Source organism: Podarcis gaigeae (genome assembly GCF_964106915.1).
Source record: "Podarcis gaigeae genome assembly, chromosome: 10".
Lineage (NCBI taxonomy): Eukaryota > Metazoa > Chordata > Lepidosauria > Squamata > Lacertidae > Podarcis > Podarcis gaigeae.
Genome location: NC_139686.1, coordinates 35,938,738 through 35,959,195, shown reverse-complemented (window position 1 = coordinate 35,959,195; position 20,458 = coordinate 35,938,738). Strand labels below are relative to the sequence as shown.

General features: G+C 43.0%; 1 protein-coding gene and 1 long non-coding RNA gene across 4 annotated transcripts in view; one reads left to right on the top strand and one right to left on the bottom strand.

The window, feature by feature from the left end:
• TMCC3 (transmembrane and coiled-coil domain family 3) overlaps positions 1–20,458 on the bottom strand; it is a 91,852-nt gene that overhangs the window by 33,981 nt on the left and 37,413 nt on the right. Inside the window, exon 1 of one of the 3 annotated variants that reach the window (XM_083698693.1) lies at positions 10,568–10,783. The exons of the other annotated variants lie outside the window; for them this stretch is intronic. Coding sequence (XP_083554819.1) covers positions 10,568–10,645 — 78 coding nt within the window. The 5' untranslated portion in view covers positions 10,646–10,783. Of the gene's footprint in view, positions 1–10,567; positions 10,784–20,458 lie in introns of those variants that run through there. 3 annotated transcript variants of the gene reach the window in all.
• On the top strand, positions 15,464–20,219 carry LOC310825396. The gene is made up of 2 exons (XR_014555268.1): positions 15,464–17,083; positions 19,729–20,219. It is a non-coding gene; the product is annotated as an uncharacterized lncRNA (long non-coding RNA).

The following is a 20,458-nucleotide window of genomic DNA, read 5'->3' as shown; positions in this document are numbered from 1 at the left end:
ATAGATAGCTGAATAAAATTGGTATGATTCCCACAATGATTCAAAGAACTCTTTATCAAGTGCAAGTCTGCTTTGGAATGCTGCAGAATGAAAATACATTTCAAGCAGTTGCAACAACCTTGGTAAAGAATTCTTCAAAACCAACTTATATCGAAGAAGTGTGCATGCACACGAAAGCTCATACCTAGAACTGACTTAGTTGGTCTTTAAGGTGCTACTGGAAGGAATTTTTTTTGTTATATCTTTGTGTTTGGCAAAAGCTGTAACTCACAGGTAGGCTTGAGCCCCAGGACTACTATACCTGGAAATCAAGCACTGCTCTAGATTCAGATAGGATACTGCTACACAGGCTGGTCAAATGATACTCATGTTGAGACTGCCGTTCTTCCTTTCAGACGCTTCCTAGAATAGAACTAGGTTATTTGCGTTAGGCATCACAGATTGTGCTCTTGTTCAACAGGGCACAGAGTACACAAGTTCTCAAAGATACCATTTGTTCTTCTGTAATTTTGCAAAATGATTGCATAAGGATTATTGTTTTTTAGCATATACGGTACTTTGCAAGTGTTTTTTTTAAAAAAAGTAGCCTTGTTTGTTTTCTGCGTAAAATCCAATGTGCCAAGTCACAGAATTTCAGCATCAGGAAGGAACTGAATCAATCTGAGGAAGACTACGAAGGACAGACTTTAATGTGTGGTTTGATTAGTCTTGTCAGCCAGAAAGGTTGTTTCTAACTTTAATTACAAAACTAGAGGCCAAACAAAATGTGTTGCACAATGATAAGTGTAGCTTATATTGTGACTTTGAAATTATCTTTCCCATATTTATTGAAGAGCAGAAAGCAAGCTGCGCATTCATACTAGTGGTTATGACAACTGGTTGTTAGAGGTTATGGGAAGGTCAGTAGGAGAGCAGATTTTCAGAAAATTAAGCCTTTGACTCTCAACTACATTACAAACATGGGAGCAGTTTAAAAATGCCTTAATTGTTGAAGGCAAAAGCACAAAGTAATTAGAAAAAGTTAAGGGTAATAAATGCATATGAAGCAATTCCACATCAGAAGCAAAAGCCCAACGCATTAAAAAGAAGAGGAGGAAAAATAATAATTAAATTCAAACTTCTGCAGAACTAATTAGAGTGTATGGAAATGTTAGGTAAATCTGAAGCAAACAAATTATTCAGGAATATTCTGGATTCTTCTTTCTGTGAGATTGACTAGGTAAGCAACCAATAGTTGTTTAAATCTAGGATATCATACCTCGGTATGAAGTTCCCTTTAAACATGGTGACTAATTCTCAATAAAACACCGAAGAGAAGGGAGCACTGTCCTAAATCACTTAGAAATGTATAGGTGAGCTCCAATGGTCCAAATTTGAACTGCAAGAAGAAACAAACAGAGCACGTCTTGGCATGTTTGCTTCAGCCAATGTATGGGTTGGCTTGTCAGCTGATGTTCTAGCTCACTGCAGTCTAAAATAAATAGTGAGAATAAAGTTGCATTCCAACTATTTACTCCCCAGGCTATTTAATATCTACATGAATTGAACCACTGCCTGAGTTGTCCAGGGGCCAACGTGATGATAATCCAACTCTATTTCTACTTTTTAACTGAGTCAAACAAATATGTGTCAGGATTATGGAAAGAGTGACAAGATAGGGGTATTGTACAGGTGGGGAGAACTTAATCTATGCAAGAGCTGGTTCTCTGACTATGCTGGATAGAGTCACATTTTGCTTAAAATGTCAGGGCTGTAGCCCAGGATGTTCTTGCCTTTGGAGTCCAAGTAGCATCCATGTCTACTTGAAGCACCTCTTATCAGCTGCAAATGATACATCAGCTGCAGTAGTTCTTGAACAGGAATGACCCTCCCATAGGAGATATCCATGCTTTGGTCACATAAAGATTACTCTAATGTGTTTTATGCGGGCCTGCCTTTGATAACCACTCATAAACTTCAGTTGGGCCAAAAATGTAACAGCAAGACTTCTGATTGCATTATCTCACAATGGACTCATTAACCTAGCCTGCAAAATCTACATCAACTTCTGGAGTGTTACCAAGTGCAATTCAAACTGTTGGACTTTGTCTATATAGTCCTAAATAGCTTGGGACTAGTGTATCTGAAGATTTCTTCCTCGTGTACAAGCCAGCTCATATGCTTTGGATGACACCCCCCCCCCGAGATGACCTGATAAATAACTAAAAATGTCTTCACCACTGGGCTGGCATGCCTATGGAACCCTCTTCCCAAAGTGTTTAGGTTCCAAGCAAAGAATTACCCTACCCAGACTAGCCCTACCATTAGACAGAATGAGGCAGCTGCCTCAGGCAACTGATTTTCCGTGTGAAAAGCAAGCTCAGAAAATGGTCCTATTGGTTTAATTGGGCCAACAAACTGTAACTGGCCATCCCACAATGCCAGGGGGACTTCTGACCTAAACTGTAGTATTGAGTAACAAATCAAAGTCTAACTCCAAGAAGTGAAACTGACAGCCTCTGGAGTGCAGAGACATGGTGCCAGCTGGCATTGCATCTGAACATTTTGCACAGAGACAGCAGCAACGACAAGTGAGCAAACTGGAACTCCTTAGTTGTCTGTGTCCCACCAGGGAAATGCCAAACTGACAGAAGGACAATTACATGTCCTTCAAAGTTTTCCAGAAGCACGATCCATGGTTTCTCAACAGAAATGTTAAGAAAAAGGAAGGCATGCACAGGTTTCAATATAATGCTGCCTTCAATCCCAGTCGGTCACTCAGTCACGTAACAAACATCTCACTAGCCAAGTCAAACAGCTACTAAAATGCTTTAGAGAGGTAGGGCTGTCCACAAGCTTTAGGCCAGGGACGAGGAAGCTTTCACCCTCAAGATGTTATTAACTTGCAACTCCCATCAGTCGCAGCCACTATGTCCAGAGATGGTTGGAGCTGTAATTAAACATCATCTGGAAGGTCACATATTTTACTGGAAGGTCACGTGTTTTATTCAGAAATAAGTCACCCTGTTTTCAATAGGCCTTACTCCCAGGTTTATGCTGATGGCATTGCATATCCTGAGTACATGGTAAACTGAGTTAGGTTTGATAAGAATATAATTACAATGAATATTTTGGTTTTTCACAAAATTCCCATTTACCTCAATAATAATAATAATAATTTATACCCACTCATCTGGCTGGGTTTCTGTAGCCACTTTGGTCAGCTTCCAGCAGGATATTAAAAACATAATAAAACATCAAACATTAAAAACTTCCCTAAACAGGGAAGTCTTCAGATGTATTCTAAAAGTCAGATAGTTGTTTATTTCCTTGAAATCTGATGGGAGGGCATTCCACAGGGCGGGCACCACCACCGAGAAGGCCCTCTGCCTGGTTCCCTGTAACCTCACTTCTCGCAGTGAGAGAACTGCCAGAAGGCCCTCGAGCTCAGTGTCTGGGTTGAACAATAGGGGTGGAGAAGCTCCTTCAGGTATACTGGGCCAAGGCAGTTCAAAATATAAAATGAAACCTTCAAAATATAAAATAAAACAGAAGATTTCTCTCCCAATATCTTCAAATTTTCCACCCACTCTGCTCCTGCTTCCTCTTGTTTGAAACTTATTTGGAATAAACAACTTTGGAAAATCTGGGAGAAGAAGCAGTAAATCAGACCAGTGAGGCTGATGCATTATTCAGAATTTGACAGCAGATAATCCCATCACTGAGCTTCTGACTGCTTTAAGTAAACCAGTTTTCTGTTCTCTGTATCTGTGAAGAAAAGATTCAAAACAGAAAACCAGGATACTTAAATGATACACTGACCCAAGGTTTTTAGTCCAGATTGCTGTATGCGGTTGAAACAGTCCTTACATGGGAGGGAACATAAATGTGCCCGATGGAGTATGTGGCTTAGAATCAATATCATTTTGTCATATTTGTTATAAAGCATAATGAAAAGCAATGGCATTACTGAAACTTCATAGGAGCCTGGAGCTCTGAAGCCCTGAATGATTCAACAAAGTGGCTTTCAGAAGAAAAATGAACCTGGCTGGCTGTTTCAGAGGGAAAACCTCCAGAGTAATATGGTGTAATTTAAAATATGTAAAAACTTCAGTGACTCCCAAGTTGCTCACACAACTATTTAAACATGATCCTCTAGGAAGAGCAGTTCCCTATTAACTCATACTCTACTTCTAGAATGTTACCATCAGCTCTGAAAGACATATACTTTACAAATCGCAGCAAATCTCTGCCAGAATATAAACAGAAGCATCTTAGAGCTGTATCTCTGCATTTCAATTTGATAAGAATGTCAGTGTAATTTGGACCCGTTACTCCTTCAGTTCTCTAACAAAGAGTAACAAATAGAAATAACAATAATAATGACTAACGAATTTATTATTGCATACAGTGGCGTAGTGGGGGTGGGGTGGGAGGGCCATGATCCCTGGCACAAATTTATGAGGGGGTGCAACCAGGCACCCCCATAACAGGCTCCCTCATTGAGGCCGGAGCTGCAGGGAGGCAAACCACACCTGGCTGAGCCTTCAAGGCTGGGGTTGCGCCTCCTCCTCATGCCTGGCAAAGGAATGACCCTGGGCCAGCAGAGAGAGAAGAAGGGGGAGGGTGCTGCAGTTGCCCACCAAGAAGGGAGGAAGAGGAAGGCAGGAAAGTACAGCCAGAGCCAGGTGCATTGCCTAGAGTATCTTGCTACAAGAACAGGAGGGCGACACAACAGTGCTCCTGGCTTTGCATTTCTCTGCCTTACCTCTGTTTCCAGGTTGGGGCTAGTTTGCAAAGACAGACTTCCTTGATTAGACGCTGACCAGCGAAGGAAATGACCACGGCCCAGGCCACCAGGGGGGCACATCCCACCCCACCCCGGGCGCAGGCAACCCATGCTATGTCCGTCATTGCATAAGCTGTCATGGATCACAGTCCACTGCATCAGATGCATAAAGCAATACTTATATTTAGAACAGCGGTTTCCCCCCAAAATACCACCTGTGGGGGGGGGGGAGAGAAAGAGTTTTCAGGGAGGAGACTGTAAACAAGGAGGTCAGATGGAAAGCTGCTTTTAAAAAGAACATATACTGTACGTTTTCATTGTTTTATAATTGTAACGGTTATATTATATTGTTGTGACCCACTTTGGACCTTATAGTAAAGATTGGGTAAGAAATCTTAAAAATAAATAAATGGATCAGGATTTTTTTTTCAAAAAGGAGACAACTCAAAAGAATGGGCTGTTGTTGACGTTATCACCCAAACATCTGGTTTTTAATCTGTCTTCAGTTCAATGGACTTCATGAGTTTGAGACACCAAGAATCATCTATCAAAACACACAAAAATATTTTGGGTCTCCACCACTTACCACTCCGCCCCCTGCCAGTAGTCATACTAAATTTCAATCCATAAAGTGAACAAAAAGTTAACTGTTTCCTGTACTGCCTTGTAGAGAAATAGCACTTGAGTTAAGCACAGATTTGTAATATGATGACAGTGTGCTAACAATCAAACCCACAGCACATGACCTTATTTATTTTAAAATGTTTAATTATGCAGAAACAATCTGAAGCACACCCTCTGTTTAGCAATGTCCCTTAATGTTTAGTAATGTCCCTTAATGTGACGAGAGGAGCAGAAAGAGAGCCTAACATTCTGTTCAGGAAGATTACTTCCTTTCCTACACAGATAAATAATCCAACTGCTTCAAGCTGTGAAGTTTGTTTCTTTTAAAGTACTAAACATCTCATCCTAGAAGAGGAGAAGCAGACTTCTCATCTCCAGAGCCAAAACCAGGAAGGCCAAATTATAATGTAAATAATCAAGACTCACTTGCTTTGCTTTTTACTAGACTGATATTACTTTACTTACTCATAGCTGACTGGCTAAAATGTGTGCAAAGTAGGCAATTCTTTGAACTACTGTAGTCATTTAGGAAGCAAACTTGGTACAGAACAGTCATCTAGGTTTATCAACACTGCATACAACACTTATCCAATCTCCCAACTAAGAACAGCTGCCCATGTGACATTTTAATATTAAGATATCATTTTGGGGTAAGAAAATGCATGTGCAATGCATGCAATCATATGCAAAAAGCCTGGCCATTTTATATGCACATACATTGAGAAGTCATAGTGGATAACCGCTCCCCACCATGTAGTTACTCAGGTGTTCATGGTGAGCTCCAGCACCTCTTTTTCTAGAAAAAATGGCACTGGAAATACTACTATATTTGTCCAATTGTTCCCATACAGGGGTATGGGATATTTCTGGTCGGGGACATGTCGTCCTCCTTCTGAAGTAGTTCATCCACATTTGGTCCCCTCCATGCACTCAGCTCTTACTTCTGGCTCCTAAAAGCTGACAGCAGTCACACCCTGGGAAATTGATTTGACTGGCTGGCTAAACCAGGTGAGGGTAGCCAATGGGTCTTAAACCCTTGGTAAGTCAGGTGAGTCTCCTGCATGCGAAGACAGGCTCTGGCATATTGAGCAGAGAAGGCCAACAGTGGGTTCAATGGTCAAGAAGATGGTTTCTGTGTGTGCTGTTGAGGGAAATGAGGGGGAGATGGGGCTTGTTGACCTGGGAAGGTAGTCCACCTAAGAGAAGGAAAACACTGGTCCTAAACCTCCGCAATGCTCTTTCATGAGAAAGGCTTTGGGAATAAACCCCGAGGAACAATCCATACTCATTGCCTCATGGGACGTCATGGAAAGAAGATATGGTTAAATAGTAAACAAGGGGTTCTCAAACTTTTTTCTCTGGGCCACACTTTCAGAATATAAATTTGCTCACACCACGCCAATTTTTCAATTGCTAAGAAATACATTGGAAAACAAAGAGAAAGAACTCCTGGCAGTGTTTGATTTACTACACAGAACACAACTACTTTAGCCTATGATCACGGGACTTCCAGAAAGTATTAAAAAATGTAGCTATGAAAGAGTATGAATCATTCCCAAAATATAATTATAAACGAGTCTCTTACAGATGTATCTTAAGCATGTACACAAACTCAATGAGAGGTCTGAGCTTGCTTTTGCCGGGTAATCTCATTTATATTTGAGACAACCAAACACTAATCTCATCAGCATAAAGAAGGCTTTCTCTTTTCTGACCTTTTATATTTGTCAGAGTTGAAAACCCCTCTTCACAACAATATGTGAAGAACTGTAGAATCTCCCCGCCACACTTGGCATCCTCTCTTGTCATATCAGTGTGGCAGTCGACACCCTTTCAGAACCAATGGAGCAAACCCTACACAAATCCAGAGCGGAGTCCTGATGGCGGATGGAGTCTTGTACACATCCTTCTGGCAGCTCCTGCAGCCAAGCTGGTGCCAAATATATTGCTTTCCTTTCCTTTGGACCACATCAACAAGGCTGAGAGGTGAGCTGTTTTGTCTGGGCAGCCCAGGACCTCCACACACACTGCCCTGGCTTGTGCCCCAGAGAGTTCACTTTGGTGCTGTTAACACAGTAAAAACAACACGGGAGGCAGCAGTTATGATTTATAAGCTCAGCCTGATTGTTGTAAGATAGAAGTGCTATGGGTTGCCTTAATTGGCAGGAGTAATCATCATGTCTCACTGGTCAGCTAACACCCGCCTTAAGCTGGGCAGCTCCTGGTCCATAAAGTACTGACCCAGCACTGTCAGCCTACTTCAATGGGAGCTTTGAGGTTAGAGCATCATTCAACAAGCCAACCAGGCACTCTCCTGCATCAATCTGTACAGCCACAGCAGGCGCTGTAACTCTCCAATGGTTTTATTTCACCCCGAAGGGGTGTCTTCTAAGACAGGTGCCAATGAATAGTTCCTATACAGGGCCAAACCAAGAGCAAAACTTTGTTTCAGTGGTCATATCTGGCAGCTCCTGGCATCAGTTGCAGGTGGGTGCAGTCAGTGGGGTTAAGATGTTGACAACAGTCCTGTTTAAAGGGCCCTGGACCCAACCAATGGAACACAAATGTTACAAAGAGAGGAAAATCACTTGGGGTTAGAGGATGAAGCAGGCAAGGTGGCAATGACAAGGAGGTGGAGCTGTGAAAGTCGCAAAGAAACCTTCCCACGCACTGTGTATTGAGAACTTGGGAGGAATGACTTAACACCTCTGCCTAGACAGAATTCAGGATAAGAGGCATGGGGCAATCTTAAAGTGCCTGGGGAGAGGGAAGACCTATGCCATATGCCACCCCTGTTTACACACTCCAATAATAAACACCTGACTTGCTTTTCACTCTTTAGATTTTTGCATGTGGTCTTCTCATTTACTTAACTTTATTCAAGCTCCATCTTCGCAATTTTGGCCTTGTACAAATGTCAACACATTTTACCACTTAAACAGAAAGCAACATATACTTGGTTTAAAATGAAGGTATTGTGAAGATCTTTCTTCTAAAACCAAACCCCAGATCTTATAATAATTTCAATGTGACACTCCAGTTATGAAATAATAATTGTACAGAATGGATCATACCGCTATCCAAAGTTGCTGGTTCCTGCCCCACACTCCAAACAGCACAATTATTGCTGAGCAGAAGCTGGCTGCAGTAAAATCTTTGGCACTGGCAGATACTGCCTGTGATGTCAGTGGGATCTTCCAACTTTACTTTGAAACCAGCCCTAGCGTGCTCTACTTTTTATTAGATCATCAACACTGGCCAAAATGGGAGAGTTAACCCTTTCCCCTGTGCCATTTCCCTGATCTATTATTATCTAAGATACTATTAGCCCAGATTTCACCCAGGTGAGACTAATAACTGCACAACAACAATTTAGATCACACAAAAACTCTCATGGGTGTAACCCTCCATCCACAGTTCTCTGCCCTGATCACATCTGAGCAGGTCCTGGCAGCTTTAAGCTGTGCACACATTACCATTTACTCTGGCTCCTGTGTGCTCCCACCACTGGTGTTTGAAGCTGCGTACACATGACATTAGCTATAATCCCTATCTAGAGTTCCTCGAGAAATACTGCTATTTGATGTTTTCCCCACCCAACCGCTTAAGCCAGCTTCCATTCAGTTTGAAAGCATAAGCCACATTCACTCTGCAGTTATACGGAAGTGTGTAAATTTGAGACAGCCATTGCACATGCACAGACGACAGCATATGCACAGATGACAGCCCCATGAATGGGTTGCTGGGTGGGTTGCATGAGTGAGAAAACCAAAAAGGCAATGTGCATCAGGTGAAAACATCCCAGCCCCTCCCTGTCTGGTGTGTACAGAACCATGGAAATGCAACAGGCAGACACTGCAACCTCAATGCATTTTAAACCACTAATGTGTAGCTAGCCATAAGGTCAAAAGAGCGAATGTTGAGTGCTCAGAACCACAGACCCAAAGAAGGGTCTAGGTGAGTAGTTTGATGCAGGGATACAAAAAAAGGCTGTAAAAGTGCCAGAATGGCCAGCTCTAGTGCTTTATTAATTAAGAGTGCAAACTTTACAACACGGCATGCAGAACATCTCTGCCTTTACACATATGGGACAGACACTGCAACAATGAGAGGTTGTCATGACTTGTCTGCACTCAAGCAAACGTATACATCCTTTATGCAAAAAGCAGCATATGTCAGTTTGCCCAGAATCTCCCATCACTCCTGGGATAGGTGACAGCTTTCCAAAGCTTCTCCCCTCTCTGGGTCTAGAACCCATCACCCCAAGGTCCACAGATAAGCATAGCATCAAAGCAAGCCAATTAGCATATATCAAAGCAAGTGAATACTGGATAAACATATGTATAAGCTCATTCTTGCCACAACTACCAATTAGTTTGGGGGTTATCCTGTCTACGAAGATGGGATTTGTAGGCCTTCCAGAACATTTCATATTTGGTTCAGCATATCAAGCTCCTGGTTCCTGACTGTTCTGACTGCCCTGAGTTCCAAGGGCACTGCCCACCTGTTTCAACACATCAAACAGCCACATACTGGCTGAGTTCAGGGTGCCAAACACTTGGTTCCAAACGTCTGCTAACCTACATTCAAATAATTAGGGAGTGGTTAATTGTAGCTTGTAATAATCAGAGCGTCTTTGCCTTTGCAAAATACCTGCACTGGCATGGAATGTCTTCAGAGAAAGGGAGAAAGCCCTTCAGAGACTCTCGTCCTATTAATTTTTAGCAGCAATCCCAACCCAGGCGCCCACAATGTCCCAAGTCCGGATAACTATTACTAAACAACAGAGGCGCAAATGCAAGCGGGGGCCGGATGCCCAGTCACCAGCGACTGCTCCTCTGGGCAGCAAGGCAAGTTGAAACCTGACATTTGACACATCGCAAAGGCACGCTGCTGAACTGGAGCCTGTTTTGGGGACACGACACCTGCCTCCGACAACACCCAGAGGCGACGAAAGGCGCGTCCCCAGAGGGAAACCTGGAGCGAGCTTAAGCCCTGAACCACCCCAAAGACTGCAGGGGCGACAGGGAGGGACGCCGGCGGGTATCCTGAACCAAACTAAACAGCAACGAGGTTTTGCAGCGCTGGCTCAGGTCGAGCAAGTGCCGATGAGAAAAGCAGCGCCGGGCGACGGAGCCCTGCAAGAGGAGGGAATCGAGGGGGCAGAAAGATTACCCGGGTCTTGAAGCGCCGGTGCCTCTCCGGGTCCGAGTAGGTCCTGTCCACCGCCAGGGCGGTGTCGCTGCCAGGCATGGTGGCCACGTTCTTCCCTGCGCCCTTCCACACCCAGCCAGAGTCCCAAACCTCCGTAGCCGAGCAGCGAGGTCGTCGGAGTCCCTCTGCCCGGCCAGGCACAGCACTAGGCTGCCTGGCTTTCACCGCCTCCTGGGCGTGTGTGCGAGAGAGGGCGGGCGGCTGAAGCGGTGCGCTTGGACGAGGCACGCCCACCAGAGGCTCTCCGGGCTCGACTGACGCCCTCCAGCCTTCCGCCGTCTCGCGGCGCGCCTTCCTGAAATGCGCTCAGGAGGAAACGAGCGGCGTCTACGCCAAAGAAACATCGCCAGAGACAGAAGCGCCCTCCCTCGGAAGGCGAAGGCAGGGGGCCGCTTGGGCGCTGTGGGCTAAACCGAAACCCCCACCCCCAACCGCGCCACCACCCTGGGCTCGAAGCACAGGTTGCTGCTCCACTCCCACCCGCACATCCCAAGAGACCAACAGTAAAATAATAATTTTTAAAAAAGAGTCGCTGGGGCTGGGGGCGCTTGGAAATGCGTGGAACCTCCTAGTTTGGCAATCAAGTCAAAGGAAACGTGCGCGCGCACACACACACAAAAAACAACAACAGGAAATCTAACGCTTTGCTAGCGAAAGTTATCACTAAGGCAAAGTGCTGTAATGGAAACGCGGGACTCTTCAGGATCCAGATGGGAAAACTCCTTTCCTTGATACCATTTACGAATATGAATCGGTAATCAAATGTGATTTCAGCTTGTAAAGTGTTAGTGGAAACTGTCCAGTTAATTCATGGGGGGGGGGGCACAGGTCCAGCTGCCCTGTTGTTGTTTTGTGTGTTTTTTAAAAGGATAGTTGGAGAAATGGCAGAAAGGAGCAGGCCAAATTGATTAGTGGGACACCTCTTCTTTATAAGGAGAGGCGAAATATTTGGGACTTTCTAAATTGGGATGGGGAGGTAACTAGGGTGAGGGGGGCTGATATTTATGAAATCACAACTAAGATATTGTAGCATGGAGTGCTCATTTTTTTAGCTTTCCTGGCAACCCATTTCTGCTCCATCCGCCAGCCAGCATCCCATGATCATGGAACATGCACAGAACACATTAGGAACATAGACAGCTGCCATACTGAGTAAGGCCCTTTGATTCATCTAACTCAAGACTGTCTACACGGGCAGCACCCTGGGCTCATTTAGAGGTTTTTGTCCTTTAAAAAAATACTACAAATCTTTGGGTTCCTCCCCCCCACCTGCTCTTCTTCTTTAGCGATCACTCGTAGCCGAGTAAGATTGTCTTCCATGAATATGGTCTTAACAGTGTGTCCATAAGTGACTGTGGAGTCCAATTCCAGCTAATACTTTACCGACCTAAGGACTGACACCTGAGCTATATTAATATTTAGGTTGAGGCATGGTGGGGAGAAAGTGAATATATTTACGCCGCCACCTAACATTAGGACTCAAAGCAACCCAGAAGAACAAGAGACAAGAGAGAGTAATTATTCATCAAAAAACACAATTAATGTATGGAACCATTACCATAAGACCTGGTAATGGCTACTAGCTATCACAGCAGAGAGCTACGGATAGTTGTATTCATTACTGGGAATCTGTCCAATCCTTTATAAAAGGTCAAGCTAAGCAATCTAAGTTTGTGCTTTTATTTTATTCTCTCCCTGCTCCCCATTTCTTCCATCTAGTACAAAAGTCTAATACAAGACAACTTTCCTGTTTTTCTCGAAAACTGCCAGACCATGTGGCTCAATTAGCGTTCTTGAAATGGAAAGGCATTGTGCTGGGCAGCAATGCCCTCCTATCGTCACTTTTTCATCTCCTTCTCTTCAAAATCTATCTGTGCTCCCCAGATGTTATTTCAGTCATTATGCATTTTGAAAAGAGAACCATGCAGTGATTTTCTGATGCCGTTGTGGTAGTATAAGATAACATGAAAGGAAAAGCAATTTTCAAGAAACCCTACTTATAGCTTTGCTTCACTGTCTGAGATTCTACGAAAATGTATAAAAATAGGATGTAATTTCTAATGGTTCAAAAGATGGGTGGCACCTTACTCTCTAAACTACCTGCTCTAAAAATGTTTATTGGGACTATTACACAGAGGCTGACGTGCAGAGAAGCCCACTAATCTCCCTTTCCTTTCCTCTTATCATGCAGCCGCCTTACCCAAGGAGTATGAATGGGACTGAGAAGAATGCTTTCTTTGGTTCCTAAGAAAACTTCATTGCCAGGGATGGAGATGATTCCAGAGGGGCAGTCTATTCACCTTGAAACAACAACAGATAGACTATGAAATTGGGATAGCTCAGTTGGTTGAGCATGAGACTCTTAATCTCAGGGTTGTGGGTTCAAGCCTAACATTGGGTAAAAAATCCCTGCATTGCAGGGGTTGGTTTGGATGACATTCATGGTCCCTTCGAACTCTATGATAGGACAAGCTGACTGCAGCATATAACTTATACTCTGTTTATCACAGGAACTGGTCTCTATACAGTGGTACCTCGGGTTAAGAACTTAATTCGTTCTGCAGGTCTGTTCCTAACCTGAAACTGTTCTTAACCTGAAGCACTACTTTAGCTCAGTGTTTTTCAACCACTGTTCCGCGGCACACTAGTGTGCCGCGAGAATTTGCCTGGTGTGCCGCGGGAAAAATTGAAAAATTCAAAAGATTTAAAAATAAAGTATTTTATAATTTTTCATATTTCTGTTTACTTACTATTTCATAATAAAGTAATTATAAAATACTTTCTTTGTGTTTATTTGATTCCTATTCAAAAGAATTACTTTATATATAGTCAATATAGGCACAGAGTTAATTTTTTTAACATTTTCTAATGGTGGTGTGCCTCGTGATTTTTTTCATGAAACAAGTGTGCCTTTGTCCAAAAAAGCTTGAAAAACACTGCTTTAGCTAATGGGGGCCTCCCACTGCCACCGCGCCGCCGGAACACGATTTCTGTTCTCATCCTGAAGCAAAGTTCTTAACCCGAAGTAATATTTCTGGGTTAGCAGAGTCTGTAACATATGTAACCTGAGATACCACTGTACCTTAAACAGGATACTGTACAACTGGAACAGGGTGACTTGAATAAGTGCTTCTCAAGCTATCTGAGATGGTGGACTAGCAAACCCCCACACAATATGCCAAACACTGGTATCATGTTTGGTCCCTGAAGTGCACCATCCAACCTGGGCTGTGATGGTGTTGCCTTTGAGTAGCACTGACCTAAATGGGGCTGGAGCAATTCCTTGATGAGGACATATTTGCAACATCTGGGACTTTTTCATTTATAAAAGACTTAAGTAAGGAGTAACGTACTAGTGAGACATAAAATTATGCAGAGTGGTGAAAGGAAATTAGAGCTTTCCTCCCTCTCTCATAATAGCAGAACCAGGCTCATCCAGTTAAGCTGACTATTGGAAGATTCAGAACAAACAAAACAAAGTACATCTTCACATAGCACTGAGTTTAACTATGGAAGTCACCACCCACAAGATGTAGTAGTAATGGATGCCAACTTCAGTAGATATAAGTGGTGCAGCAGTAAAACTGCTGGCACATGTGCAAAGCTAAGCAGGGTCCGGTATGGTTTCAAATTGGATGGGGGACCACGTGTTGAGATTCCTGCATTGCAGGGAGCTGGACTAGATGACCCTCGGGGTACCTTCCAACTCTATGATTCTATGAAAAGGGGATTAGACAGATCAATGTCTATGTAGTCACGATGCCGAGATACTACGTCTAGTATCAGAGGTGGTACACTGCTGAAATCTGAATGCCAGTTGCTGGGCAACAGGAGTAGGAGAGCCCTGTTGTGCCCATGTCCTGCTTGCAGGCCTCCCACAGGCATCTGGCTGGCTACTCTGAGAAATAGATGGGCATTTGTTCTGATTTTGTAAAGCTCTTCTTATGTTTGTAGGATGACCAGAAATGTGGGGATCAGGAGTTCAAATTCACAAACACAATCTGAATTCTATCTACTCATAACAGTTATTGTGATGCATGCATGCTGGACACCTGCACAGAATTGTCTAATAATAATCTGAAGGACATTTGGTTCAATCCTTCTGTAAATGCAACAGTGTTATCCACATTAAGTACCCTTTACAAACTAGCTGGTATGATCAAGGCTGCAGCGTGTTCAAATTGTAAGCAGAAGCAAACATGGTGCACTATATAACTTTGTTTTCAAGCTTCAAGTAACAGCACCCATGAGACATGCATATATATATATATATTGCACCTGCAGATGCTCAAGGGGTTTAATTCAGATTTTGAAATATTCCCATAATTGCTTGCATGGTTTACTAACCATTCTATGCATAGGAAATACCACAGCCAGCAGTTAATTGTGCAGATCAAAATATCAAGTAAGCTGTGTGGAAACATTGATAGCATAAAGAAGAAAGATAGCTCACAGGGCAGTTTTCCATCTGTATGTATAACTACATATATAATATCAATTATCTTCTCCTTTCAGAAAATTATTACCATTTCAGTGCATATGCTTGTGGATAGATAGCAGAATTACCCTCTGTAATGAGTGCAACCTGGTTCATAGAAACTTTAGGCCTAGTTCCACAAACAGCTCTTGAGGCGGTAAACCTAGGTCCAAACTATGCAGGCATGAACTCATATGACTGAATTCTCCTTCCCCAATTTACATTAAATCCACAGGGAATTTTTTGTATGAAGGATCATTTAATCATGTACTCCCATCTGCAGTTTGAGGTAGTACAGTTCAGACAGAGGTTCACTACCTTATCTGTTATTGTTTTTTTGAAAAAGCAAGCCTTAGTCTGCTACCAGTTAAGGATGTCTAGTCCTGTTATGTCGGGTGAGTTTCAGTTAGTAAGGCTTGAGGGTGCAGACAAGGTGCTTGAATTGGTCAGGGCAGCCACTTGCCCCCTTGGCTGATAAAAACTAGCAGGGAGGGAGCAGCTGGCTGGGTCAGGGAGATGATTAATACCTCCTTGTGAGAGGCAGTGGCCCCTGCCTGCTTCAAGCAGGCAATGGTAAAACCGCTCCTCAACAACCCCTCCCCAGATTAAGAAAATCTAAGTAATTATTGAAGCCAGTTACCAATATCCCTTTCTTGGGCAAGGTTCTTGAGTGGGTGGTTGCAGACTAGACCCAGGTGCTCTTGGAGGAAAGCGGTTTTCTAGATTCATTTCAATCAGGGTTTAAGCTGGGTTTTAGCACAGAAACTGCTTTGGTCACCCTGTATGATGACTTCTGTCAGGGGGGACGGACGGATGTGTTCTTGTTCATTCTCCTTGACCTCTCAGTGGCTTTTCATACCATCAACCATGGTATCCTCTGGACCGGCTCTTTGCTTTAGGGGTGGGTGACAATGCTTTGCGGCAGTTCCAGTCCTACTTGGGTGGTTGTTTTCAGAGAGTGGTGCTTGGGGGGTACTCTTCAGTTCCACGGAACCTTTAATATGGGGTTCCTCAGGGTTCTATTTTATCCCCCACTGTTTAACATCTACATGAAACCACTGAGTGGGGTCATCAGGAGTTTTGGAGAACGTTAGCAGCAGTATGCTGATAACACGCAGCTCTACTTTTCCTTTACATCTGCAAGTGTGGCAGTGGATGTAGTGGACTGTTGTCTCGCCTTGGCAATGGACTGGATGAGAGCCAATAAACCGATGCTAAATCCAGGTAAGACTGAGGCACTGTTAGTGGGTGGTTCCTTAGACCGGATGGATGGGACTTCATGGAGTTACAAATCCCTCTGAAGAAGCGAGTATGCAGCTAGAAGGTACTTCTAGATCCACTGCTGTCACTTGAGGCTCAGGTGGCCTTGGTGACATGGAGTGTCTTCCATCAGCTTCAGCTGGTGGACCAGCGCCCTGTCTGGTATCATGGGCTGACTAGATGCAGAGGAGTGGTGCGAGGAACAAGCTGGGGAACAACCAGGGGAAGAAGGCTCAGAGCCAGGGGATTGGTGGTGGGACAACAATGAGTGGTCAGAGGGAGAAGAGGGAGCAGATTGGGGGGAGATGGTGTTGGAAGCTGACGAGGTAACAGGGTTTAGTGAGCAGGAAGAGCTCTGGCTATGAAGCACTGCATCACAACTAAGGGTTCTTATTATTGTATGAGCTCTCTGTTGTTGACAGAAAAAGCATTTCAGACCTTATCTGTTTGACCTTGTATGACAGATAATAGCCACTATGCAGGAAATCACAAAGGTTTGACTGTCCATGCTTTTCTCATTTTCCAGTACGCTATGATCACAAGGAAAGTAACTTTCAACTAAATGCTATTTGGCCTGCCATGTAAATAGCAATAAGCTGCAGCAACTATCAGTGCCAGTTCTCTATCAGCCAAGGAATGAGCGGCATGGCTGTGTGACACAGGACATGCTGTATTTCACAAGAACACTATCAATGAACACTCCAAGTAACTGTCATCCTTTCACGATCTCATTAAATGAGGTATTCCAACTGCTAAGGCAAATGCATCTTTCAATCTAATACAACAGACACAAAACCACACCAACTGTTGTGGTACACTACATAAACTTAGTCAGGTAGTTGAAACCATTTGCCATTTCCCCTAATAACCGAAAGTAATCATAAGCTGAAAGCAACTGGCTTGCATTACATTTATGAATCTGGATTTACTTTTCTCACCTATGTACAGAAAGTAAAAGCTAAGCAGAGAATAAAATACGTTCTTAAAGTTTGGGTTCATACATTTGTTGTTGTTTAGATTTGTATACCACCCTGTACCCATTAGATCTGAGAGTGTATCACAACATAAAAATACACAAAATACATAATTTATATTATTTATAGTGTGCACGTAGTGAGGATGGGTCTCTGCCTAGAAGAGATTGCAATTTAAAACTTGCCGATGACAGGAAAGTAAAGACTGGAGTAAACAGGGCAGCAGTATATGATTATTTTTGTTGCATGTGCTTTGACTTAGGCCACATTCACACCATACATTTAAAAGCTCTATGATACAGTGGTACCTCGGGTTACAGACGCTTCAGGTTACATACTCTGCTAACCCAGAAATAGTACCTCGGATTAAGAACTTTGCTTCAGGATGAGAACAGAAATCGTGCTCCAGCGGTGCAGCAGCAGCAGGAGGCCCCATTAGCTAAAGTGGTACCTTAGGTTAAGAACAGTTTCAGGTTAAGAACGGACCTCCGGAACGAATTAAGTTCTTAACCCGAGGTACCACTGTACTACTATAAACAGTTGTGGCTTCCCCCAAAGAATTATGGAAGCTGTAGTTTGCGAAGGGTGATGAGAGTTGTTAGACTCCTACACTTCTCACAGAGCTACCATTCCCTGTGAAGAGGGATTGACTGTTAAACCACTCTATGAATTGTAGCTCTGTGAAGGGAATTGGTGTCTCCTATGTACCACTACACATTTATTTTACAACCTTGGGATCAGTCCTAAAACCAGCCATTTAGCATGTTAAAACCATACTGGATAAAATCATGGCCTTTAGATAATGTGTGCATAGCCCATTTTTCTGCAAGTGATTTTCCCTGGCTTGCCCCACATTATGCAAATCCTCCTTTGAAATTAGAAAATCACAGTTCTGTAACTATGTAACCTATATAACACGGTAATAGAATGGGTAATGATGCATTAAGTAGTCTTGTGTAATAGCCCATTTAAAAAGGAATAGTCATAGAGGAAATATCTGCACGCTGTACATTACTTAAAGCGCTTAAACTGCTAAAGCCCAAAGGTGTATTGGAGGTGTCTCTCTAAATCTCCTAACACAGAAATTATGAATGTGTGTTCATTGCATTTAATAAGGGTTTAGTTTCCAATCACGGTTTATTTTGTGGCCCAAACATTCAATGAATACTTAAGTGGAAAACAGCAGATAAGCTATTTCATGCTACATACATTTGGAGTTTAAATGAACTGAGGCCATCATCAGCTACTGATTCTCATAAATGAAAAGTCCATGTCCCATTTTACAATTACTGCCGAGGGAGCTCTTGACTTTGCCTGCATAGGTCTAAATGAGCTTTTCAAGTCAGATGAAACTGCTGCAATTCTACATTTCTGTAACCAAGATCATATGCTTTTTTAAAAAAAATCCACTTGTGTCTATTGGATTTCTATAGAAGCCTTGTTCATACTGCACTGATGAATTGCTGAATTATAGAGAGACACTAGTGTTAGCAATTTACTGTTACACTGTCATAATTCAGGAACAACTTACCAAAAGCATCAAGTTCAAAACATATTTAAAAGGCTATTAACTAATAAATTGCATATCTTTAGTGTCTACAATACCCAACACTGCTGCATTTATGTCAATGCCCTTTTAAAATGCTCCAGCATCAACTGAAATTGGCAATAGAAGTATCCAGGAGTTCTTCATTTTCTAAAAATGTTTGCTGTTTTATCACTGGGATCAAATGAATGGAATAACCAACAGACTAATTAATTAACAGGCCAATTATGTTTTTACTCTTTTATGCAAGGACATTTCTTTCTCAGTTTTTCACAGTACCTAAGCAGACATCTCAATAGTCTAGAAACAGGAACATCTGCCCAGCCCTTGAAAGGAATCTCAAGATTCCTGCTAATTTAATGTTATTGACCTCATAGCTACTTTCCCCTCAAGCAGTCTTGACTCTTTGAGAAATGCATTGTTTTGGCAAAAAGCAGAGTTTGTATCATTAACATAATATTTTAGGTTTAAAAATGTCTTAAAACTGACTATACACTACTAGAATGTCAATGAAATTTACGTTTCTTGCTCTCTGCCACCTGTTTAGACTTGGTTCTTGTAAACTGTGTTGGCGCTCATCTCGCTTTATTGGCCGAGGGAGCCGGCGTACAACTTCTGGGTCATGTGGCCAGCATGACTAAGCTGCTTCTGGCGAACCAGAGCAGCGCACGGAAACACCGTTTACCTTCCCGCCGGAGCGGTACCTATTTATCTACTTGCACTTTGACATGTTTTCGAACTGCTAGGTTGGCAGGAGCTGGGACCGAGCAACAGGAGCTCACCCCGTTGTGGGGATTCGAACCGCCGACCTTCTGATCAGTAAGTCCTAGGCTCTGTGGTTTAACCCACAGCGCCATAAATATAGCATCTATGACTTAGCTGGACTATAAAGAAGGCTGATCGCTGAAGAATTAATGCTTTTGAATTATGGTGCTGGAGGAGACTCTTGAGAGTCCCATGGAATGCAAGAAGATCAAACCAATCCATTCTTAAGGAAATCAGCCCTGAGTGCTCACTGTAAGGACAGATCCTGAAGCTGAGGCTCCAATACTTTGGCCACCTCATGAGAAGAGAAGACTCCCTGGAAAAGACCCTGATGCTGGGTAAAATGGAGGGCACAAGAAGAAGGGGACGACAGAGGACGAGATGGTTGGACAGTGTTCTCGAAGCTACCAGCATGAGTTTGACCAAACTGCGGGAGGCAGGGGAAGACAGGAGGGCCTGGGGTGCTCTGGTCCATGGGGTCACGAAGAGTTGGACACGACTAAACAACAACAACAATGACCTAGCTGGATTTAGAAACTTTGCCTCCCCCGGCTTTTATAACTTAAATACAATAAGTTCATTTTTCCTGTCTGAGGGTATGTATTTGTTGCATGGAACAAATATTTAGGGGAGGGGGGAGCCAATATGTTGTTTCAGCATGCAAAGGGCAACAGTTTTTCTGTCACTCATTGCTACATGAAAAACTGAATCATAGTTATAATTCTGATAATAATTCCTGAAAAGAAGTATTGCAGTGATTAAATACTGAAAATCCTAGATATTCAATCTGTAATATTTTACTTACAAAGATTTTCTGAGCGATGAAGTCA